The sequence below is a fragment of the Colletotrichum tamarilloi genome, assembly GCF_030869305.1.
Source record: "Colletotrichum tamarilloi strain Tom-12 chromosome Unknown Scaffold_134.1, whole genome shotgun sequence".
Taxonomy (NCBI): Eukaryota; Fungi; Ascomycota; class Sordariomycetes; order Glomerellales; family Glomerellaceae; genus Colletotrichum; species Colletotrichum tamarilloi.
Window position 1 is genome coordinate 13,430 of NW_026849517.1, and position 24,147 is coordinate 37,576.

At 52.8% G+C, this 24,147-nt stretch overlaps 7 protein-coding genes across 7 annotated transcripts; 3 read left to right on the top strand and 4 right to left on the bottom strand.

The window, feature by feature from the left end:
* Positions 1 to 123: 123 nt before the first annotated feature.
* CTAM01_14771 (uncharacterized protein) lies at positions 124 to 2,296 on the top strand (the record flags this gene model as incomplete). Its single annotated transcript, XM_060530770.1, has 2 exons — positions 124 to 517; positions 579 to 2,296. The coding sequence occupies 2 exons, from the start codon at positions 124 to 126 to the stop codon at positions 2,294 to 2,296; spliced, it is 2,112 nt and encodes a 703-aa protein (XP_060374635.1).
* A 647-nt stretch (positions 2,297 to 2,943) lies between these two features.
* CTAM01_14772 (protocatechuate 3) lies at positions 2,944 to 4,030 on the bottom strand (the record flags this gene model as incomplete). The annotated part of the gene is made up of 2 exons (XM_060530771.1): positions 2,944 to 3,320; positions 3,379 to 4,030. The coding sequence occupies 2 exons, from the start codon at positions 4,028 to 4,030 to the stop codon at positions 2,944 to 2,946; spliced, it is 1,029 nt and encodes a 342-aa protein (XP_060374636.1).
* A 2,110-nt stretch (positions 4,031 to 6,140) lies between these two features.
* Positions 6,141 to 7,996, top strand: CTAM01_14773 (ent-kaurene oxidase; the record flags this gene model as incomplete). Its single annotated transcript, XM_060530772.1, has 4 exons — positions 6,141 to 6,624; positions 6,733 to 6,801; positions 6,885 to 7,487; positions 7,563 to 7,996. 4 exons carry the CDS (start codon positions 6,141 to 6,143, stop codon positions 7,994 to 7,996), a joined length of 1,590 nt encoding a protein of 529 aa, XP_060374637.1.
* A 677-nt stretch (positions 7,997 to 8,673) lies between these two features.
* Positions 8,674 to 13,381, bottom strand: CTAM01_14774 (uncharacterized protein; the record flags this gene model as incomplete). The annotated part of the gene is made up of 4 exons (XM_060530773.1): positions 8,674 to 11,301; positions 11,431 to 11,631; positions 11,707 to 12,195; positions 12,581 to 13,381. The coding sequence occupies 4 exons, from the start codon at positions 13,379 to 13,381 to the stop codon at positions 8,674 to 8,676; spliced, it is 4,119 nt and encodes a 1,372-aa protein (XP_060374638.1).
* A 901-nt stretch (positions 13,382 to 14,282) lies between these two features.
* On the top strand, positions 14,283 to 14,468 carry CTAM01_14775 (uncharacterized protein; the record flags this gene model as incomplete). The annotated part of the gene is made up of 1 exon (XM_060530774.1): positions 14,283 to 14,468. The coding sequence occupies one exon, from the start codon at positions 14,283 to 14,285 to the stop codon at positions 14,466 to 14,468; it is 186 nt and encodes a 61-aa protein (XP_060374639.1).
* A 93-nt stretch (positions 14,469 to 14,561) lies between these two features.
* On the bottom strand, positions 14,562 to 18,083 carry CTAM01_14776 (ABC transporter; the record flags this gene model as incomplete). The annotated part of the gene is made up of 3 exons (XM_060530775.1): positions 14,562 to 14,620; positions 14,687 to 17,643; positions 17,932 to 18,083. The coding sequence occupies 3 exons, from the start codon at positions 18,081 to 18,083 to the stop codon at positions 14,562 to 14,564; spliced, it is 3,168 nt and encodes a 1,055-aa protein (XP_060374640.1).
* Positions 18,084 to 22,981: 4,898 nt separating this feature from the next.
* CTAM01_14777 (uncharacterized protein) lies at positions 22,982 to 23,426 on the bottom strand (the record flags this gene model as incomplete). The annotated part of the gene is made up of 2 exons (XM_060530776.1): positions 22,982 to 23,024; positions 23,119 to 23,426. 2 exons carry the CDS (start codon positions 23,424 to 23,426, stop codon positions 22,982 to 22,984), a joined length of 351 nt encoding a protein of 116 aa, XP_060374641.1.
* Between the last annotated feature and the right edge of the window lie 721 nt (positions 23,427 to 24,147).

Sequence of the window (24,147 nt, forward strand, 5' to 3'; positions counted from 1 at the left end):
TGATCTGGGGGATCCCCTTTCACAAACTACGTAGCAGCAAAAAGTAAGGTGCATTCAGCTACCTGATTACACTTGCGAGCAATCCAGCTCAGAGTCCAACATTGATCGACAACCCTTGTAGCTATGGTGACTCAGTCTCACCACCGTCGCTGGTCTCATCTATGTGACCGTTGTCTGACTATTTTCACTAAAGCTAGAGAAGTCTCTTCATACGGTCTGTACTCTCCGAATAATGATGGCTACCGGCTCCCGCACACAAAGGAGAGCCTGGAACAAGGAAAGGGCGGTGGCTGTCGCATCTGCAGTCTCATATGGTTCCGGCGCTTGAACTTTGGGGGAAAGCACGATATTCCATGGCCAGACTGGGATGACTTGGATCCGGATGATAGTCTCGAGCTTCGATACGGCTTCGCCAGCGGAACGCAAGGTTACGAAATTCACATGGGTCTGTGGAGATTAGACGAAGAGAATGCCAACAGGATGCAAACCATATTTTTCTCGGTCGAAGAAACAACAGGTCCGTGACGCTTCCGAGTAATTAGATTGCTATGATATCAGAAGCTCATGCAGAATGACAGCGGAGATTGCAGCTTTGATTCCAAGGGAAGAGTCAATTCTGGCTCTAAACACCAATACTGGCTCGGAGCAAGCATTCGGCTTAGCTCAGAAGTTTCTCACGGATTGCCTGACATCACACGATTGCTCAATGCAAAACGAAGACGGATGGGCCCCCACTCGCCTGATTGACTTGGGAGAGTCCCCTTCCGACGTAGCCAAGCTGGTACATTCGCAATCTCTGCAACGCCCTGTTCAATGGATGACGCTGAGTCACTGCTGGGGCTTAAAGCAGCCGTGTACCCTCCTTGAAACCAACATCAAGCAGTTTATGATAGGCATACCGCACACAGAGCTTTCCAAAACCTTTTCCGACGCCTTTATCATCGCCAGGAGACTTGGGGTTCGATATATATGGATAGATTCCATCTGCATCATTCAACAGAGCGAGGATGACTGGAGACGAGAGGCTCCTACTATGGGCAAGGTATACAGCCTGTCACTTTGCACCATATCCGCAAGCCATGCGGCGGACGGATCAGGCGGCTGTTTTTCGGACAGAGACCCTTGGACTGTCTTGCCCTGCGTCATACCATCGCCGTTCTCGACGGATTCTGAGGCTCCGCCATTTCTTCTTCACGGGGAAAACCTAGATGCCAGATGGAAGTCAGACATTCCAGAGGCGCCGCTGCATAAGCGAGCTTGGGTCTTTCAGGAGCGACTTCTCTCTCCTCGAACACTGTACTTTGGTCGGCAGCAGATCCTTTGGGGATGCGGCCAGCGCGAGCTTTGTGAATCGTTTCCTGAAGGGGTCCCGTCGCAGCCGGCCACAATCTGGTGGCAATTTATCGGCGACCGGAGACGTTTTCGAGACATGCTGCTCGAGAGCGCGGGGACCAAGCCCTTTGAGGCTGCGTGGTCGGAAACAGTGAAGATGTATTCAAAGACAAAGCTTACGTTCCCTAGCGATAGGCAAGTGGCTTTTTCGGGCTTGCCCGGTCAGTTGCAGGATAAGCGCGATACCCAACAAGCTTATGGTGTATGGATAGACGAGAGTTTGCCATGGGCTCTGCTTTGGAGTGCTCAGGAGAAGGTTCGCGCGCGGCCGACTGATTACTTGGCGCCATCGTGGTCGTGGATGACACTGAACACGCAGGTAACATTCGGGAACTGGTATCCACATGGAACGGGGCTGGTAATGGCTGTTGGTCTCATAACTTCTGGCCTTGGTGGCATGAATAGGATCGGAAAGGCGGAAAATGACGGGTTGATTCTAGAGGGTGTCCTCAAGGTGGCGTTCTATAGAAATGAGACTAACGACGATGGCGACGCGAAGCACATGATCTCGCAGCTGAAGGGCAGAGATGAAGAGACCATTCAACTCCAGGCATTCACTAGTACAAGAGATCGGAAAGCGCTATTATCGATGCCCCAAACGACGATCTCAGACTCTGAATCAGATTGGACGCAAATTTACGGTTGGGACTCGCCTGGAGAGACACCGACAGGAGATATTGTCGTTTGCCTTCCGTTGGTCAACCATACAGACCGCGTTTTGAGGTTTGAGGGACTATTTCTTGAGCCTGTGCCGCAATCGCCGAAGAACGACACTGTTCTGTATGCAAGCGGAGTGCAGGCTGATGAGCAACTGCCAAAGTTCCGGCGTATTGGAAGCTATCACCTGATGCACCGCGCCGATTGGGTGGCAACAACCGAAAAGTTGCGTTTCATGCTGATTTAACCAATTGAAAGTGGCATTATCAAAAGTTTCACAGGATCAAAATTACAAAAGACTTCGCCGCCCTGGTGATGAATTGGGAGCTACGTCTCATGGTGCTCAAACTGGGAAACTTCAGGTACTCGTGCTGGCTCCGAACTCGGGTACTCTCGCTAAGCCTGTCGTCGAGTAGGCTGGGTGGCGTTCAACTGATTGTTGACCATTAACCACTCCACCACCAGCCAGTTTGATCCGATCCTTCGACCTAGACGGGCGCCTGCTGGCTAGTGACAGAAATGGAGCTGAGGGGACCTATATGGGCTTCATTCGGTGTGTGTTCGTATGACTAGGTTGGCGGTTGTGTATTCGGGCAGGTAGGTTGGCAAGAATACGCAAAGAAAACCCATGCAGGCATTCCCCAACCTTCTGAACTTGCCCACCTGCCTGATACACATGGACTTGTAGTCTTGAACGATAAAAGCAGAATGTCTTTACTCAAAGACGCCTTGGAGCATGAAATACAGTGGAAACCTCGTTGATCTTTGAATGGAATGCGGCGTTGAATGTTCTTAATGATATTGACTCCCATCCCGTATGCTGTGACTGTCTATTTCCTACTGATACTCTCTGAACTCCGAATATATGCAGCATCGATAATCGTCCTTTCATCCTTATGCCGGCGCGGTTCCACTAGGCATGGCACTTCCACTGGGGGAACCGCCTCCGCCACCTTGCTCGCTCTCTGGACCACTCAAAGAAGGGTTGTTCTCCGTGTCGATGCCGATGGTGATGTAGCCGACCATGCCTTGGGTGATGTCGCTACCATCAAGAGGGACGATGTCGATGACGGGGTTGTAGCCATTTGCGAGGCCTGAAGAGTAAACAGAGTCCACGTCGTTCGTCGTACGGTTGATCTCGGTGTGGCTGACGTAGGGCTCCAAGGCCATGATCTCCTGTGAGATGGACTCGTTGAAGTAAAGTTGGCCAATAGAGTTGGTGTTGCCAGTCTTGACAGTGCCGTTGCTGTGGAGAACCCAATCGGTAAAGACTAGTTGAATCTGTCAGCTTCGAAGTATTACTTTCATAAAAAAAAACATCAGGCGTACCTTGAGCGTGGATGTGGATAGATCTTTGGATGTAGAAACCAGGGAAGATGGTCTTCATCTCAAGGATACCTTCATCATTTGAGGGCCACATGCCACGAAGCCATGTGGTGTCATCAGTGTGAAGATCCGTGGTGCCAATCTCAAAGTCGGTGACATTGAGAGACTCGAGGAGCTCCCGGAAGTCCGTGTTGGGATCACGGCCAGTGAAACTGGAGTAGCTGCCCGTGGAGTTGCAGTGCCAGAACGCAACAAGGGCGTTGGGAAGAGGCTCGCACGTGGCCATGTCAAGAACACCGACGTCGAGGATAAGAGGAACGCCGACTTGGTCCTCGGTCATGTCCTGCCTCAAGGTCTCTGACCGGGGCCAGTAGTACGGACCAGCGGTGACATCGGGGGCGAGGACGCAGGTGTCGTTCTGGAGGGTGTCGTAGTAGGGGCCCTCGGTGACGATGGTGTAAGAGCTGTTGCCGGATCGCTTGTTCAGGCTAGCCTCCTCCTGACGCTTCTCGAATCGCTTCTGCTTGAACTTTGCGGCTCCGGAAGCACAGCGCTTAGAGAGATCGGCGTGGCGTTTGACGACTCCAGGGGCTACTTCCTTGTGGGCAAGGGCCAAGGAGGCGAACGCGCCAATTGCAACGGTTGAGAGTTTCATGATGTGTGGAGAGAAGGTTGCTAAGGTACTGAGAGATAGTTTGGATGAACGAGACGCTGAGAAACATCCGAACTCTATTTATCTTATACACGTCTCAATCTTGGCCACCTTTCGAAAAACTGATTACCTTTGATGGAAATGCCATGTCGACACCTTTCGTCGAAGACTTGGTTCCCCTGAACGCGTCACCGAGGGTGAACAACTTGTCGGCATTTCGACATCAACTGGGTACTCGCCCATGGAGCGGGCAGTGTAATGACGAATCACAGTCATTTCATTACAAGCTCGCACAAGCTTGTAGCATATCGTCAATCTAAAATAGGTATGTACGGTGCCACAGCGTTCGCAGAGGCTGACGACTGTTCCAACTTTTCTCCACTGAAAAATCGGAATGTGGGTGAATGGGGGCCGCGGACCGTCGAGTGTAGATCAACTACGATTTACGAATGCGAGTATTCTCTGTTCGTCCTTGGAAGCGGTAATCATCATTGGGGTCAATTTGGAGTTCGGTTTATTTGTAGATCATAGCGGAGGAGAATATAGGGCCCCGGCTCCGAATAATCCGGTATGTGGGAGCCGAGCCGCCATCACATCTTGCACATAAATCGGAAGGTATCCGGCGAAATTCTTCCTAGAATAATCGTGGTATTGCAATATTCCTCTTCCTCTCCCAAAGTCATGCTGGGGATCTGGCATAGAGTTCGACTGTATGACCGGATGTGGTGAGCTATGGCGCTGACGGAGGGTGTTAGTCAACCTACAGGTCACTCTTTGCAGCCAGTTGGCAGCTGCTTTTGTAGTCGGATTGCCGAGAACTGATAGCGGAAAGCCTAGTTAAGAACATCATTGACCGAGAGCTTGTTTGAGTCAAGATGTAGTCGTACTTGCTCATAAGTTCAAGAGATTGATGCCTCGTACTGCCGGCCGTGATATCTTCTGGATTCTATCCGGTATGCTGGCCTTCCGATGGCTGATGGCCGTGGCCCATGACGACAGCAGGCTCAGTTGCTCAGATGCGTCAAGTTTGCACTCTTCTGACATTATTAATCAACTTCAGTTGACAGATGGCAGTTAATGTCAGGACTGACAAATGCAGGCGGCATTGAGAAGACAATGTCAAAGCAAGCTGTTACCCGCCATCTGGAAATACCTTTTGCCTAGATGCACGGTGCCAATCACTCATGCCGAGCTTGTTAGAGCCTCAAGGAAGCATGAAACACTTGTATCCTCCCATTGGCGAACCGGAATCCGTTTCACCTTTGGTGTCAGATGCTACTCTACTCGAACATAAAAGTTGTGCAGGACCACGGAATCTGCCAAGTTGCCGTCATCGCAAGTCATGCCTGGCGTGAACCAAGACTTCGTCCTATGTGTATGGTGCGTGTAGCCACAACGGACGAACGGTGCCCTCGCACTCCGCGTTGTTGAACTTTAGTAACCCATCACTGCCCGTGTCGCGTCAAAACACCAGGCTAACCCCCGCATCGTCGGCCTTGGGCTAAGAGAGAATTTGCGCGGTGTAAGTGGGGACAGTCTTGTTAAGCGGGGAGTCGTGACAAAGAAACAAGACTTCACACGAACAGAACTAGAAACTGAAAAGAATTTGAGGAGGATGGTCGTCGCTTTTGAGGACGGTTCCCTGGGGGGCATCAAAAACTATCCCAGATTTTAGAGATCCACCCGTCCCGCTGTCGGGCACTTGTCTGCTTCCGAAGCTTGCTACAATGATCTGCATGACTCGGAACTTAAGAGACGCGGTCCCCAGTTGTGAGCGCCGCTGATTCGTCTGAGACGGCTACGGACAGGGTTGGCGGCGGGTCGCGCAGAGTTGCAACGACGGGAGTGTTGGCCGGCGGGCAGCGATTTAGCACCGTGATATGCTAGAAACAACGTCAACGTGGAGATGGTTTGGAGTAATTCTTGACTTGTAATACCAAATTTCTCGTGTAATGGTGAAATCGACGATGATTAGTTGTTCACCGCCGAGTTGCCCCCTTTGAGACCGGGCAGAGTATATAAGTTGATGGTAGACGCACTTACACCTTTCACTATCTCTAAGCTTGGTCTATCAGTTTTTGCTTCATACCTTCTCCCACCTTAAACTGCCAAAATGGAGGCCATAACACCCCCCAAACATCTTCTCAGCTCATGGGCCGACGATTCCTCACTCATACGTAAACTGGATTTATGGACATCACTATGTCTCGGCATTATCCTCATCAGCGTCTTCACGATAATACCCCACATTCGCAAGCCTTCTCGCAAACTCCCCTCCGTCAACCCGGGGCGACTATTCGATTTCTTCGACCAAGAACGGAAGAAGGGTTTCTTGATAAATGCTCGTCGTATCATGGAAGACGCCCGAACTCAATTTCCCGGCCAGCCTTACAGACTTATGACGGACGTTGGTGAAACAGTTGTCATTCCGCCGGATCTAGTTCACGATATTCGCAATGAGCCAGGGTTGAGCTTCTCAAAGGCTTTCGCAGACAACTTCCACCCTCAACTGAATGGATTCGAAGGGTTCGCGGTTGGCAACAGACCGGACGGACTTTTCCAGCTTGTCATCAAGAAGCGCATCACCAAATTACTCAGTAGGTTTTCGCTCTCCATCATGAAGTTGCCCTTTTCTTACCCCACACCCCACATTGAGACCCCACGTTACAGCAACACACCATCACGATACTTACACGATGATGCAGATCAAATCACGGAGCCTCTTGCGTCGGAAACCAGATTTGCTGTCGATCACATCTTCGGCAAGCCCACCGGTAGGTTTCTTGTCACGCCAACTGTAGAGTAAGCGTTTGTCATCTGTTTACATTACTAACACGCTTATGACTGCTCTATGTAGATTGGCAAGAGTATAACACCAAAGACACCATTCTCGACCTCATCTGCCGCCTTTCCTCCCGCGTTTTTCTCGGCGATGAAGTATGCCGCGACGAAGCCTGGCTCGCGATAACAAAGTCCTACACCGTCAACGCCTTCCTCGGCGCCGAGATCCTGCGTCCGTACCCATACTGGCTGCGTTACGCCGCCAACTTGATCCTCCCTGAGTGCAAAACTCTTAGGCGGCAGGTATCTGATTCTCGAGACATCATTGAGCCGGTGCTTCAAAAACGTAGAGATGCGCGACAGCAGGCTATTGAGAGGGGCGAGCCGGCGCCGAAGTTTAATGATGGCATTGATTGGTTTGAAGAGGAGAGTCAGGGCCGGGCGTACGATGTTGTTGGCGCGCAGCTGGGTCTGTCGGTCGTTGCAATTCACACCACCACGGATCTACTCGTGGAGACGATGCTACGCATTGCAGAGAACCCGGAGTTATTTGATGCCCTTAGGAAGGAAATTGTGGAAGTTCTGACCGCTGAAGGCTGGAAGAAGACGGCTCTTTTCAATATGAAACTCATGGACAGCGTCTTGAAAGAGTCACAACGACTGAAGCCAGTCACATCTGGTAAGTCTCTCCTTTTATTTCCTGTGACAACAGGAAAATATCCTCCAAGCACCCGTCGCTCACCATACCAACCAGCAATCATGGCCCGCATGGCAACCCGCCAAGTGACCCTCCCCAACGGCCTCAAACTCCAAAAAGGAGAACGCTGCGTCGGCGACCTAGGCAAGATGCACGACCCCTCCATCTACCCGAACCCCGAAGCCTTCAATGGCTATCGCTTCCTCGAGATGCGCGACGACCCGAAGCTTGATAGCCAAGCCCACCTCGTCAGCACATCACCCTCGCACCTCGGTTTCGGCCATGGCCAGCACGCGTGCCCGGGTCGCTTCTTCGCCGGCAACGAGCTCAAGATTGCGCTGGCGCATTTGCTGATGAAGTTTGACTGGAAGTTGACGCCTGGGTATGAGCATCAGTGGCAGGAGTGGGGGTTTGCGTGGAACTCGGATAGTACGGCGAAGCTATTGTTTAGGAGAAGGGAGGCGCCGGAGATTGATATTGATGCGATATGAAGATGGAGTGAGGTGCGATGATACGTGGCATTTGCACAGAGGAGAAGGTAGTGAGTCCTTAAGCGAGTGATGGTTTCCAATATCCTCATGTGACTTTATCAAGAGCGAGGTACTATGGCCTCAAGCAGGGAAGAAAAAAAAGAAAGAAGAAAAACAAAAAGACGAGATATAAAGGGCGCTTGTGGAATTTGAACCCACAAGATACAGCTCGGTAGCTCTGCACTTCAGAATTAGGGGTATAACCATCTTAAGCTTATGGGCAGGAGTCCCTTTTACTGCTGTTGAGAACAGATGAGATAAATCAGGTTATGGACTCTCCTCCGGGTCCCACCTTGTCCTGTGATACCTCAGGGTTCGAGTTGACGAATACGCATATAGTATTTGGCGGTGGAGATTGCACACATGAGATCACACAATCATTTCACCAATGAACCTAGGAAACCTGAGCAAGACGCATGTCTCAGAAAAGCTTCATTGAGTTTCAAGCCCCATTCAAGTATGCCTGCTTGCCAAATGAGACAAATAGAAAACAAGCCGTTGCCTCCACAGTGACTTCTTAACTCCTTCATCCAAATTATATCGACATATTCAATTCACCATTTCTGACTTAGCTTATCTGGCAAAGAAGACTTTGTTTCCCATGCTTCAAAGGCTGGGCTTGATTGAATAAGTGATCCTCAACCAGGCACCCAGTCCATCTCGTTCGGCAAAGACCTTGCCTCCTGCCGATAAGAAGCAGTAGATGGCCTCTGGCTGCTTCCTTCATCCGACCCGCCGATACTAGCACTTGATCCTCCTCCTAAAGGTCCTGTACTATAGTCGGGCCTCGTATCCATCTCCAACATACCGGCCGGTGCCTGCTGTCTTGCAAGACTATTCAGCCACTCCCGATGCTGCCGCTTTTGCTCCTCAATATGCTCCTTCGACCCTTGTTTCATATCTAGTTCTCGCTGCATATTGAGTGCGCTGGCCCTGTTTGTGCTAGTTGTCCCCCATCTCTCGTCTTCATCTGCAGCATCTACGTCCCCAGGTCCCGCCGCCCCCTTCCCCCTGTTCACTTTTCCCGGAGTCGAACCCGGGTAACTTGATAAGCTGGATACTTCCTCCGTGGTCGGCGAATGATCCTGCGGATCCGGGATTCTTCGCCGTCGAAACCCACCACCGAATCCAAACCCGGAGGCGGCGCCGCTATTGTGCCTTTCAGGGGAGTCCGGTATCGGAGGCGCAGGATCACGATATGCGTTCGCCAGCGTCGCTCCGTGTCTCTCCCTGAACCCCAGCGCGGAGTTAGCGGGACTCTGCTGCGCGAGCATAAGTCGGGCCTTAGCCTCGTGCTCGAGGTCCTCCGTGAAAGATGCCGATAAGGCATACGCGTGGGGGAATATGCCCATCGGCTCGGGGCCCTCTGCGATCTGGATCCCAGGTCTGCCGAATACAGAAGCATGAGTGGGGAGCTGTGGCGGCGGCTGCTGCTTGCCTGGACCATATCCCGCGAACCCGGAGGAAGATTGCGATAGAGGGAAGGATATGTCTGGGATGTTGGCGAATACGTTTGGGATCTTGGACATCGGGTCCGGGACGGCGTTGACTATGTTGCGTCTGGAGAAGCGGCTGGCTTTGATGGTGTCCCCGAACCTATGCCTGGGCGGAGAGTACTTTGAAAAGGGCGTAGGATGCGCCAGAGGCTGTGGAACAAGCTGCGGTGCCGCAATCCTGGGTCTTTTGAGTCGTTTTGGAGGGTGGTTTGCTCCATTCCAGGGGTTCTTGGGCTTCCTCTTCCTGATAATTTCAGTAAGCGGATCATTGCTTGCAAGGCCATCCTCGAGGTCTTCCTCGTCAGTAACATGCTCCACCAAGCCATGCTGATCAAGCTTATCCCTCTTTTCGAACTCGGTAATCACCTCATCCAGATCCATCTCCCAATCCCTCGCCAAATCAATCTTGACTTGGCCCGCAGCCTTCACCGTCGTCTTCACAAAGCTGAGAAACTTCTCAATGACAACCAAAGTCTCCACAGGAAGCATCTCAAGCTCCTTTTGCACAAGCTTAACCATCCTCGCCGTCGCCGGCCGCCGCGCGATCTTGAGCCTCGGTATGATGGGTTGCAGGAGGTTATAGTTTGAAGGATTGATCTCGGAAAGATTCTCAGCCCAAGGCCTCATCTCCTCGAGCTGCGCCCTCATGTTGGTGAATTTCCCCACAAAGTCATGAAGAACCGCCATGTTGACGGCGGGTATGAAGCCGGTCCCGCCGTAGTCTGCCACAAGTCTCGTGGCCTGTCTCAGTGCCTCCGCTCCCAGATCGGTTGTAACCGTGAGGCGATAGTCCAGGTCCTTGGGTGCGTCCGTCGTCTGGAACGCTTCGAGCTCTGCGTCATCGAGGTGGTAAATGTCGATAAATATCTGCTGAAAGCACCCGATCTCGAAGATGATCACCTCGTGTATCCGTCGCAGTACTTCCGCAGTCCTCTGGCCCGCTCTCGTCCCTAGGTCGGGGATGTTTTGCCAGAAATAATCCTCATCTTGGAGCGGATGAACCGATCGATGTGGCAAAGGGCATAGCTTGCCATTTAATGACGATCGCGAATGTTGTAAACTCCTGTCGAGCATCAACCCCCATCTTCGAGTCTCAGCTTTCTTCCAGCTCTTCAGCCACGCTCTGCTCTTTATCCTATTATCAACATCCTCGGTACCTTGCCGCAAATTGTACGCAATATGGGTCTCAATCACGATGACGGCCAACTGAAACATGTGTGTGACCATCGGTCCGTTCCGTGAGTAAACAAAGTGTTTGTGGTCTCTCTCCCACCGATACCGCACCACATGCGGCCTCAGAAACTCCGTCCCAGCCTGGTACAAGAAACGCTGCAGCGTCGGGCCAGCGTCAAGCATCTCCTCCGAGTCGCTTTTCGGCAGCAGTTCCAGAGCCCGATCGCCCCTCGGCGCCAGCACACCTTTCAGCGCGGCGCTCAGCTGGACGCGCGGCCAGATGATGGGTAGCTTGACCGGGTCCAAGCCGCCGAAGCGCAGCGCCGCGGGGCCGTACTTGTTCACCTCGACGTTCCAGAAGGCTTCAGTGAAGAGGCGGACAATGTGGGCGACGCGGGTGGGGCAGAAGTATTGGTCCGGGAGCAGCGGTATGTGGTCGAGAACGAGTCTGTCCGGGCTCTTTTCGAGCTTTTCGACGGGGAGACGGCCGCAATCGCCTTTGGGCCGTGGCCACCTCTCCATTGCCATGGCGGCAGGCAGAAAGAAGAGATGGGGCAGTTCGGGGGAAATGATGTTCCAGTGAACGCCACCGAAGAGCTTTTAGGTAGTTGGTGATGTGTCAGTGTGGTTTCTAACTGTCTACATAACCATTGCTTCTGAGTCACAAGGGGGTAGTGGTAGTTGCAAAGAAGGTAGAGGAAACGAAGACAAATAGAGTCAACTCACCCGGTTCTCGGTACAAAAACCCAGCTCAGCCTGCGACTCATCCTCGAAGAACGGCTCAAGGTGGCCCTCCGAAAATTTGGAAAACATCTTTGACCCAACCTCTGAAACTTTCTTGACCTTGTCCGGGGTGGCTTTCCAGGTCTCAACTTGGAAGCAGGCCGGCGGCAAAAGAACGAGATGTTGCGCATAGTTGACCGCATGCTATCCGAATCCAACGTCAGTCATATCCATGATAGGTAGTCTCTCAAAGGGTTTCTGACAGAAGCAGACACTTACGGCAATCTCGTGAACAATAGTAGAAGCCAAAAAGAACCCCTGCAACAACCTCTCATCATCACTATACCCAGGTACAACCAACGGCCACAACGCGTCGGCGACAATATACACATCGATATATGAACCCGCAACACACGTCACGCCTGCCGTCCCACTATCCTCCTCCTTAGATCCGCTACATAGCATGAACCGCATTCTCGTCTGCAGGACGTGGAGAACCTCGAAGTGGACGTCAAACATGTCCTTGCGAGTCTCGTCGTCAACGATGGCGTTTTGTCCGCCGCCGTCGTAGTCTTGCAGGGTGAACTTCACGGCTGGGTTCTTCTTGCGCATCTCGGGAGTGCGGTAGTCGTGGGGTCCGTCGATGGTTTGGCGGTTGAGGACGTCGTGGAGGCGGCGCCAGTAGGGATCGTTTTTGTCGAGGTGGGTTAGGATGCGGGAGGCTAGGAGGAGGGCTGGTTGCATTTTTTCCCAGAGGTAGTCGTTTGTCTTGATATGTGTTAGCTCTCGACTTGTTGGTGTATATACGAACGTGATTTGAAAGGAGAGATATCGTTTCTCACTCTTGGGTCCCATTCTCCTTTTACTTGGCCGGATTGGTAGACGAGTCTTGGTTTGTCGGGGTCGCACCCTCGCCATGTGCTTTCAACCCACTTGTCTCTCGTGAGATACCTTCATCCATCCAAACAGATCAGCCGTCAGAAACCTGAGAAGAGAGAGAATAACTCATCCTAGACTTACTTATGAAGATCATTCTTCAAATCACACGCGCTCCCATTCCTCATCGACATCATCCCCCCCTCAATCAACTACACTTCCTCATCAACCTCAACTCATCGTCACAAACACGCTCACGAACGCAATATCAACATACCTCATGCGAAGTCATCCCCCGAAACACCATCATCTGCAAATCCTCATCATCCCTCATCCCCTCCAACGCCCTTAACACAAACCTCTCATTCTCGTTCTCACCACCCCCCCTCATCCCAGAATACACCTCCAACAACCCATCCACCCCCGTCAACCCAGCCGTCCTAGCAAACCCCTCCGCCTGCTTAATCACAACCTCCGCCGTCACACCAGGGACCTCAACCCCATCATACTTGAACTTGCGAAACGCACCCCTCGTAGGCGTCAACCGCGACCTACCATCCAGTCGATCAGGATACACCCCGTACCGCAACGCAAACGCGCTCGGATTCTGCGCCCTATCCTGCGGCAGCTGCGCCGGACGAATGCTCTTCGTCCAGTCGCGCCTGCGCACCACATACGCCGGGTTCTTCTCGTCCTGTACGCGTGTATCGCCGTCTTTCCAGAGGGGGTCCGTCCAAGCGGGGATGTACTCCACGTAAGCCCATTGGCCTTTATTTGCCGGCTTCACGGGCGGTGCGCCGAGGAATAAGGGTGCGTGGGGGTTCCCGGGCGGCCGGAGGGATGTGATGGTCGCGGCTGTTGTGTCGTGGGTGTGGATTGCCGTGGCGGGGATGGAGATGTTGGAGGTGTCTGTGTGGTCGGAGGTGTCGGTGTTGTCTGAGTCTCCAGAGGCTGGTTGTGATGATGGGGAGAGGGGGACGGTGATGGGGCTGTCTGGGTGTTCGCGGGTGTTTTTTACCCACCATTCTTCGTCGTAGATTGTTTCTTGGGTGAGGTCCTTGTCTGGGGAGGCGGCCATGGTGATGGCCTCACCTGTGATAGTGTCGTTATTTGGGACGGACGGTGGATGGCTTGACGAGACGTGTGGGTAATCGAGATAAAGAGGGGTTTCCTAGAGGAAACTGGATCATGAAGGGAAAGAAGATATCGAGAGACGAGGGAGTCATGACGGATGGGAGAACAAGAAGATAGTTTGGTGTCTTTGACGTTGTCTCCTCGAAGACCTGGATTTGACCTCGAAACCAAGCGAGACAGGAATAGAAGTCTTCGGCAACTCTCTCTCTCTCTCTCTCTCTCAAATTGGGACAATGCCGAGCACAATCAGCACAGCTGGCCCTTTGACTTCACATGCAGACGCATCCAACCTTCATCCCTCCAAAGATCCCTCAAAGAAACAATCTGACCTCGGACATTCAGATATGTTTTTTAAAGGCTCAACTATCTCTAGTGAGACTTGAAGCCCCTGAGACTTACGATCGACCAGAGGGAACCTGCATAGAATGGTGACAAAGGAGTCTACAATTACTGGTCAATAGATGCAGCATTTCTGACTGGGCGTCAATACGCGGGAAGTTGGAAGGGAGACTCACATTTGAGGGAGTTGAGACAAAGGCACGATTGGTATTACACGTGTCCCGGGGTGTTGTCCAAGTATCATCCCCCGGTCACTCGAGTAAAATAGCACAATGACCACAAACACAAGACCATGGCCTGGCCTGGAAATGACCAAAGCGTCAGGTTGATGTTCAACCTCGGAAGTCGGTCAGGTAGAACGGTCCACATAGGTGCTGGACTATGGTCTTGGCTACTGCAGTCGGAAATCGCGGCCAAACACCAGGCACAAAGATCCCATCTTCTGGAGAACGGTATCGAAACATCACGTTGCATACATCAATGAGGAAACAGAAGTTGAAGTGTCTATGGCTTGTATTGCCGTCTATTTACTCTTTCTACTCTCTTATTCTTACCCCCTCATTCCCTGTCGCCAGGAACCTCTCTCACACTCGCGCGCGGGATCCTCCAATCCTGCAGCGAGATGGTCATTCCTTCATCCGGCGATGTCATTTCAAGGGGAATCTCATGGGTGCTCGTCAAAGAAATCATAAACAGGCCCGTAACCATGCAACCCGCGTTACCGAAAAAAGACTTTTGTAAGGCTCGTGACAAATGGAAAGGAAAGCGATCTCGTGGCGACTGGTTTAGATGTCGTCCTCGTCGGAGAAAACCTCCTCACCACGCTTGCGGCGGGCCATACGGTCTGGAGGAGAAATGTTAGCATTCTGTACGTAGGTAATGCATCATGTGATGGATGGAATAGACTTACCCTTCTTCTTCTTGCGGAGCTCGGAAGAGGACAACTTGACCTTCTTCTTGGTGTTGACGATCTTGTTGCCCATGGCGTCGAACTTCTCCTCCTCCTCACCCTCATCACCCTTAAGACGGGGACCAGAGCCCTGGCCCTGAACCCAGTTGTGACCGGAAGGAGTCATCTTACCGTCAACGACAGCCCAGACCTCCTCAGTGATGTTCTTGGTGAACTCAGCAGAGTGGGTAATGATGATGACACCACCCTCGAACTTCTTCAGGGCCTTGGACAGGGCACCGAGAGAGTCACGGTCAAGGTAGTTGGTGGGCTCGTCAAGGACGATCAAGTGGGGGCGTTGCCAAGAGCAGGCAGCAAGGACGACCTTGACACGCTGACCACCGGACAGACCACGCATGCGAGAGTGAGAAACCAGCTCAGCATCGAGACCGAAGTTGGCGCAGTGAGACTCAATCTCCTTACGGACCAGAGGGCGGAACTGACCGGAGGCGAGGGCCTCCTTCATATCGACATCGGCGACCATCTTCTGGTGAGAAGCCAGAAGCTCGTTACGGGGAAGCCAGACGTTGTCAGCGGACATCATGGGAGTCCAGCGCTCGTTCTTCTGGCCGACGTTGTCACCGATGGCGAAAGAGCACTCGTACTCGTAGGAGTTCTTGAACTTTCTGCGGGAGTTGATGCCGATGATGCGGCGCTGGGTACCCTCGATCTTGAAGATCTTGTTCATGGCCTCCTCATCAGCGTCGGTGATGATCTTGTTGGCGCGATCCATGGTCTCGCGATCCTCACCAGTCTGGAAACGCCACTGGATGTACTCAGAGGGGGTGCTGTCCAAGTGGTTATCGATGTGGGCGAAAGCGTGCTGCTTGATGTAGGCGATACGGATGTTCTCGTGCTGGTAGATCTCACCAACGGTGGGGATAAGTTCACCAGTAAGGACGTTGATGAGGGTGGACTTTCCGGCACCGTTGGGACCAATGACAGCGATACGGGAGCCGAGAGAGCACTGGAAGGAGATGTCGGAGATCTGGGGCTTGGTGGTACCGGGGTACTGGAAGGACATCTTGCTGGCACGCAGAATGGCCTTGGCCTTGGTCTTGACACCCTCGAGGAAACCGGGCTCGGGGAAAGAGAACTCCATCTCGGAGTCGGAGAGCTCGTAGTAGGACTTGGCGGCAGGGTTCTTCTTGACGAACTCCTTGAGGTTACCGCGGTAGCGCTTAAGCTTGAAGCGCTCGTAGTGGACGATGTGCTGGCAGACGTTGTCGAGGAAGCCAGAGTCGTGGGAGACGATGATGGAAGTGCAGGGGGAGTTCATGAGGTAGTCCTCGAGCCACTTGACGTTCTTCACGTCCAAATGGTTGGTAGGCTCGTCGAGAAGCAGGATATCGGGAGCCTCGAAGACGGCACGGCAAAGAGCCAACTTCATCTTCCAACCACCAGACAGGGCAGAGATCTCACCCTTGACCATGGCATCGGTGAAGCCGAACTCGTTGAGCTTGGCCTCGACATCGGCCTGGGAGGTCTCGACACCAGCATCGGCAAGCTTCTTCATGGTCCACTCAATGGTGGTCATCTCAGTGTCAGCAGAGTCCAGGTCGTGCTCGACGAAGACGGTCTTGACCTCGGACTGCTTGGGGAAACCCTCAACCTGCTCGTTGTTGATGGCACGCATGAGAGTAGACTTTCCGGAACCGTTGGGACCGCAAAGACCGTAGCGCTGGCCACGCTTGAGACGGAGGTGAGTCTGGTTGAGAAGAATCTTGGCACCGTAGGCAAGGGAGAAGGTGCAGTTGCAAAGATCCTCACCCTCCTCATCATCGGGGTCGACCTCCTCCTCCTCGGCGGCACCGGGAGCGGCGCGCTTGCGGAAGTCGTCGACGACCTTCTGGGCATCCTCGTCGCCAACGATGACGGAGATGTAGGGCTTGAGGGCTTCAGTCCAGACGGCGGACTCCATCTCCTTCTCGTCGATGAGCTGACCGGCGATGTTGGAGGCGTACTGGAGGACAACGTCGAGCTTATCGGCCTTGGCCTTGGACTTGGAGGGGATAGACTCCTTGAGCTTGGGGAGGACAACCTCCAAGTCGGAGTCGTGGCGGACCTCGGGGATCTTGCCGTCAACGACGTTACCGACACGGATGATGGTGTCGAGGGCCTGCTTGGTCTTCTCACGGGCCTCGGGGTCGGCCAAGTTGTCGTAGTTCTTCTGGAGACCAGGCATCATCTTGGGCAAGAAGGGAGCGACAATGTTCGGGTCGTCGACAAGCTTGCACATGTTGTCGACAATGACGGCGGACTTACGCTTGATGGCAGTCTCACGCTCGGCGAGACCACGGTCAAGCAGGGGAACCATGAGGGCAAGAGTGGGCTCCTGGACCTCAGTGACGAAGGTGGTGGCACCGAGCAAGTGAACGGTCTCGGGGACGTTCTCGGGCTTGGCGATACACTTGATAAGCTCGGGAATGAAGCGCTCGATATCACGGTTGACAATGAGCTGGCAGATGGCCTCCATGGTCTTGTAGGCACGCTCCTTGACCTCCTTCTTGGTGTCCCACATGGACTCGGAGACGACGGGGATCAAGTCGGGAACGCGGTAGCCGACCTGGGCGGGGGCGGTGCGGATGACGGTCTCGAGGACATCGAGAGCAGCCATCTTCTCCTGCCACTTCTGGGCCTCGAGGAGGGACTTCTTGACAGGGGCGAAGACACCCTTGACGGCGTTGGGGTTGATGGCCTCAGCGATGGCAAGAGCAGCGGCGGTGGCGGCGTTCTTCACACCGGTGATCTTGTCACCAGCGGCGGCAAGGACATCGGGGAGGAGAGCGACGAGGAGGGGCTCGACGTGAGCGGAGACCTCGGAGTGCTGAGCAATGGCGGTGATGGCGACAGCGGCCTTCTCACGGGCAGCGGCATCCTTCTTGTTGTTGAACAGCTTGCGGATAGACTCGATGGTCCTGCGGGGAAAATCCTTGTCAGCGCTGATGCTCCAGAAAAAAAAATGTGTGTGAGCCGAAAATAACTCGCCGCTGAGTGGCCAGCGTGGCTGGTCGCTCAGCGTCGCAGCGGGTCGGTGCAAAAGCCGCCCGAAGAGGCGAGGGGAACAAGAAAAAAATAATCCCGTTTTTTTTTTTTTGAGAAATTCCCAAGGCCGTGGACACGGTCGCTTGAGGCAAAATCTCACTCCCCCTCAAGGCAGCGTTGCGGTGTAGCTGGCAGTGAATATGACAGTAGTAACAACTTACTTGGTGGGAACATCCTGATCCTCAATGCGGCCGTTCATGAAGGAAGCCAGGGAGCTGGAGGACTCCTTGATGTCGGCAGCCTCCTTGGAGACGGTGAGCTTCTGGAAAAGCTCGTCCAAAACCTTGACGGACTGGGCGTTCTCGGAAGACATTATGACGGTTGGTATTATGTCGATCGGGAGGGTGTTTGTTGAGATATTCGTGTGGGGAGAAAACTCGCGATTCTTGAACGTCTAAAGCGTCTAGATGCGAAGTCTATAACTCTATCGTGACCGAAAAAAGGACGATTGAGAGGTGTGGAAAGGCCCGCGAGAAGAGACAAACGACTGGAGGATCGTAGTTCTTCTGCTCTACTATGGCGATTCGTGGGTTGTGATAGTCTCTGAACTTCTTGCGAAGGCGGGGTCGATCTAGGCGAATATCGCACTTGATAAACCGTCGCAGACAGGACGTGTGAAGAAAATCAAATGATTGAGTGGAGATGCGTCTGGAGGAAGACGGATAACCAGGAGGAGGGAAGAAAGGGAACGGGAGGTTGGAGAGAGGAAGAGGTTCAAGAGGAGGAAGAGGAGGGAAAAAAAGATTGTGAAAAAGGGTGAGGGCGGCGGGCTGGGAGTTTTTAATGTCTAGCGCCAAAATTCAGGCCTGGCTTGTGTTATCGCTCTCTTCTTTTGCCCCCCCTCGCCTGGGTACCTAAGGTAAGGCCCCTCCCCCTCCAGTGTCTCCCCCTCCATTTGGTGCCTGGTCAAAAATGTTCAGCGCCTTACGCAGTGTGTAGTTCTCCCCCCTTGTCCCGCCGCCCGCCCACCAAAAACTTTTTTTATTTTTTTCTCGCTCCTTCCGTCAGCTACCGTACCTTACGGTACCAACAGAAGTGGCAGAGAGTGTGCGCTGTGTGGCTCTGTGTGCTTCGGCGTGTCACTTCTGGCCCGGCGACGGCGACGCTAGCGGCAAGGGTAGCCCCACCACAGAAAAAAAAAAATCAGAAACTGCGGAAACCACCCCTCCTTCCTGCCTTCCTCCCTCCCCTCCATCCCTCCTTCCCTCCAAGACTCGTCCAAGTGTCTCCTTCGTGCCTGCCTCTTGCCTGCAATGAGGTACGATTACTTGGTGCTTGCCTCGCTGCCACCTGCCCTGTGCTTGTGTTGGGTACCTTGGTTGGGTGTCACTGTGTTCCACCCCCCTGGCGACTCATGTCTTATCGGAGGGGTTAAGTCGCTTATCTGACCCCGCGCTAACCTCGAAAGGGCTATAGAGAAGGGCGGTGAGAGGGAAAATGCCCGTTCATGCACCAATGCATTTTCAGCCATTTGTGAGGCCCACGGACACTTTTGCCATTTGCCTTGATTGACGACGTCTCTCTTTTTTTTTTTTTTTTTTCGGGTGCTTGACCGTGGCACGGTGCTCAGGCCCAGTCCCTGACTCTGATATTCGACAGTGGCTTCCATTCTGTTGAGCAGAATACACCTGGGTCCCCAGTCTCTCTTTCAGTCAGTGCAGATTCACCGATGCTGTCTCTTCAGAGGCCATGAAATAGAAAGGTGTTAACATGGCGCTTACTGTCTTTCCCCTACTGTGTACTTTGCAGAAGGTCCGGACTATTTTCACGGAGCAACCCTCCGAAATATTCCCTTGTGGTCAATTTCCTTTTCGCCTTGGTCACAGCAATCTCACATCGTCAAACCTCGGGCCATATCGGCACTGTTGTCTTCCAGCCTGGACGCCTTTCCTTCCACGTGTCTACCTCCCTATGTTACCATTCGCTATGGATACAGATTTGATATCAATGGAAGAAGTGTCGTCTATACAGACACCCAAAGTTGCCCCACAGTGGCGGATACATCCACGTCGCTGCTAAACGACCTTCAAGTCGCACCTCTAGTCAGCATTCTCACCTCCCGTCTCTCAAGCGAATGCCGGCTGCGTGGCTCAGTTCACGATAAGCCCTGCCTTATCCCGTGCGCTTAGCGTAGTATGGGGAAGAGGGTGAGAATCGAAGAGGACGAAGGAGGAAAGGGGGGTGAGACGGGCATCGTCCATGTCTAACCCCCCATTCCCTGTCGTTTCCAGGCCGTCTGAGTCGTCTCGGCCGGGGATGAACATCGCATCCCATCCAAAGACCGCCAGAGTGTACGAAGTACATATGCAGCGTGAGATGTCAGTTGCAATACATACACGTGTATCTTTACAGATACGTAGGTAAGTAGGCAAATAGGCAAGCACTCCAAAGTCTGGACGTCGCGTAATACCTAGTTTTCCGCGCCTCGACTTCGCCACCCCAATTCCCTTTTGCCTCTACGAGGCAGGCGCAATGTCCGAACTGCTACCTACTCCTGCGCATGGAAGCACATGCGAAGTACCGCGCTACGTACCTTTCCGTAGATTTCTGACAACCAGATCAGGGCAAGAAGGAAGGAAATTGGCTTTCCCATGGGACCGTCCCTGATTGTCCGGTAAAAAAAATTCTCTTGTTACAAAACACGCCGAAGTATTAGCAGAGGGGTGGTCATCCCATCCCCAGTTTCATCCGACATCCCCTTTTGTTTCCTTCTAGGTATTCTTCCTCGTCTTTCCACTCTTCTCTTTGGCATGGAAGCCGGGTTCTGGCTTCGCTGACGTTCCGGGCCACTCGGATCGTCCCTTTTTGCCACGGCCTGCCCGATTCGACCTTGATTCAATGAGACGCCGGCCACTACGCAGTAGGTTCGAGTCCATCTGGGTCTTTGTCCGCCCCCAACGCCTCCCAGAGAGAGAGAGCGGATTGGCGGAAAGAAGTCCTTGGAAGGCTGAGGTCGCTACAATTAGACAGTGCTGAGACTGACTGGCTGTCTGGACCAGGCTGCGAAGCATGCACGAGGTCAGACCTCCGAGGCTGGACGGATCGATAATCTGCACTCCTGTCCTCCCGCATTCGACGGTGAACGTCGTCAATAATGTGCCCTTAGCTTGCAGATACTTGGAGTTGCCTATGATTCAATACTATGGTACCCAAACATTTCGTTACCGCTCTTCTAGCATTGGAAAACGGTACCATTGGAAAGAACCTACAACTCTTAACAATTTCAAAGGTGGTTTTCCCACAGGAGAGGCGCAAACAACCCGATTAGCCGTCAGCCGTCCTCCCCCTCCACTTCGATGTCGTTGATATTGAGCTTCATAGCTTCTGTTATCTGTTCTTATCGATACGTTCAGGCCACCAGCTCATCACGATTGATGGCGGGGTGATAAGCCGTTGATTGCGATTGCGGCGTTGCACTCCCTCACCACTCCACAAAATCGTGGGGCCCCGTAGAATTTTCTCTCGATCCTTCACCAAGCCCGTCGTCATCTCCTTAGCCCGGGCAACGACCACCAAAACCACTGCAGGGGTCGCACGCCCTCCCGCTTTCTTGACCGCCTGATGGCCTGGCTTTTGCTCGTGGTGGCAGATAATACGGTCATCAGTTTTGCGAGATATCTTTCATTCCAAACAACAGAGACCCGAACATTGAGCGTTGAAAGCCTCGAGTGGTTTGATGGCTTTTCACATGCTTGAATGTTTACCCTGCTCCTGCCAAAAACTTTTTTCTAAATCTGGCCCTGCCGTAAGGTAGGTACGTTACTCACCAGGTACCTTCTGCCTAAGGCCAAAAGTGACATAAGACGCCAATTTTTGTCGACCCACTGTTCCCCTCGGCTTTTATTCGGGTGTTATCACCGATATACCAATCCCCGATTGGCTCCCTCTCAGAGACCAATCCAGGTCCTGCAGTGACGTTGATGTCGCGAACTGCCCTCCATCCACGCGGCATGGCCGACAAAGTTTGGCGTCTGATGTCGCGGTGCAATCCAAAGACATCACACTTCTGAACTCTCGTGTCCCTTCTTGCGTCTCCCTTTTTTGCTTTCATCGTATCTTCCGAGATGGTTAGGCCCGACCCGTCCTGGCCCAACTCAGTGATGACATCCCTCAATCGCTGGGAAACAGCTCTGGCGACAGTACGGCGGCACTCCCGCCCTGATTGATACACTGCTTACCTACTACTGCCAATACGTTGTTCCGGCCACGCGATAGCGTGGTATCACGAGAGTCAGTAACCTTCTACTACCAAAACAACGGCAAGACGTCAATAACCTTACTCATACTTTGCGTTCGCAGTTCCGAAACCTGTTACCGACCCTGTTCTACATCTCGATAACCGCTTCCTGTCACAATATCGCCGTCGAGACGACCGATGGCCCACCTGTCAGCGGGCCCGTCATTGCCTTGACTGCCTTGTTTCTCCTAGAGCATATTACAGAGCTTACGCCTACTTTTGGAGTCTCGTAGCCCCCGACAACTGGGAAATATTCTACCCAGCGGTTGCATACCAAAAGCCTGGCCATCTGAGGCCTTGACCACCTTCGCAACATGGCCACCGATCGATGCTATACAGATAAATACTGAAGAGGATGGAAGACTTCCGCACGTCTAATTCAGGTCTAGATTAAGTGATGACTGGCTAGGCTCATAGAGCATTGCACATGCTCACCGTAACTAGGTAAAGCACCCACGTTGGATTAGGTTTTGCTGCGAGGAGAGAGTCACTACATATGATAGGCTTCTCCCCGGTGATGCCGTTAAATGTCACTATCATGCCTTTTGGGATTGAGGCTGAGGGATAAGCCAGAACAAGGTAACATGACTGTCTGCTGAACTAAATGTAGACTCGGTGGCCTGCATGGATCCTGATGACCTCCGTATATATGCCTTGACCGTTTCATGACGTGCAGAGAAGAGTCTACGTGTTGCCCGTGTCTTCCAAGATCCCATCTGCAGCAGCCGGATGTTAACAACTCAACTCCGGGCCGACATTGCGGCTCCACCTCGCCGCAGAATGCGGAATCTTAACCTAGCCCCATCAGACCGTGGCAAACGAGACTTCCATTGTCGTTTCCAACAATATCATCTAAGAAGCATTGAGTCAGCGAACACTTTCTGTCAAGTCTTGAAAATCACCTACTCAGATTGATAGAAGTCCAGCTCCATCTACCATAGCAATTTTCGCATTTGCATTTCAAAGTGAGCCCGTCAATCGAACAGGTCCTCGCCGAGCAGCTCTCCGAGTATCGTCCTCTGGTTATCGAAAATCGGCATCATTAGCTTTGAGAGAACACAATGTCTTGCGACCTTATAGCATGTGGGTTCGCTGCCAGTCAATGGCTTACCTTGCGCGACCCTCAAGGTTGCCACAAGAATTTGCGAGGCAGAGGTTCAAGTTGAGATGGCCTATCTTCTCAAAGCCCAGGTGATCACGGCACGTTGCGTATAACAAGGTGAAGTAGCGCGGATTGATCGTAAACGAGTGACAGGTGGCTGAGGCTCCGCCCCGGAGTGATTCGAAATCCTGAGGGGAGTTGTCGGTTGGAGTGACTTGCAGTTGCGTCGTATTTGCGCGCCTGATTGCGATGCCTGCTGTAGCAGTGAAGGTGAGGGACATCGCCGCCGCGAGCCTGATGAGGTGAGCGACGCGCATCCTGAAGAAGAAGAATGGAGTCTGAATTTGCCAGATTTGTGTTCTTGAGAGAGAAGACTCTGCAGTCAAGGGAAGATGACATCTGGACTACAACTATCCGTGGAGTGCCGAGTTCTTAAATGTTCAACTGATGGAGCGATGATCATGAGCCTCGTCTCGTGTGAGCAAACCAAGCCTCGCCGGAATAGACGTCGCAACGTCGTGAACAGGGCTAACGGAAATTCTCATTCGATCTGTTCGGAACTTCGATTCCGCTCAGTTGCAGACCGGGGCATCCAGCTGGTCTAATTGGCGCACTGAACACATTGAGGTTGATTGCAGGTCTTGGATACAAACATGCACGGCAAACCGCACCACGGCGTGGTCGACACAATACGAAGTTGCTTCTCAATCTACCTTAGCCACTGCTACAATGGCTACTGCCCTAAGGTTGCCAGTTGTTCGGACTTCACCCCATTTTACAGTTTCTTTGCGGGACATTCTGCCTCATGAATACCGTCCTCCACATTGCGAGGCTCACGTGTCCCAGTCCTTCCGCCAAACGAACCTCACATGTTGGTCTCAGCCGACTGGACAGATGCCTCTGCAATAATTGGACTGCAGACTCATTTGATTCTCAAGCATTGTCCCGGAGCATGATGCATTCACTCAATCTGGATGTTTGAGTCACACAGTCAGATCGAACAAACAGGATGTTCTAATGTAAAGCCCAGGATGAATA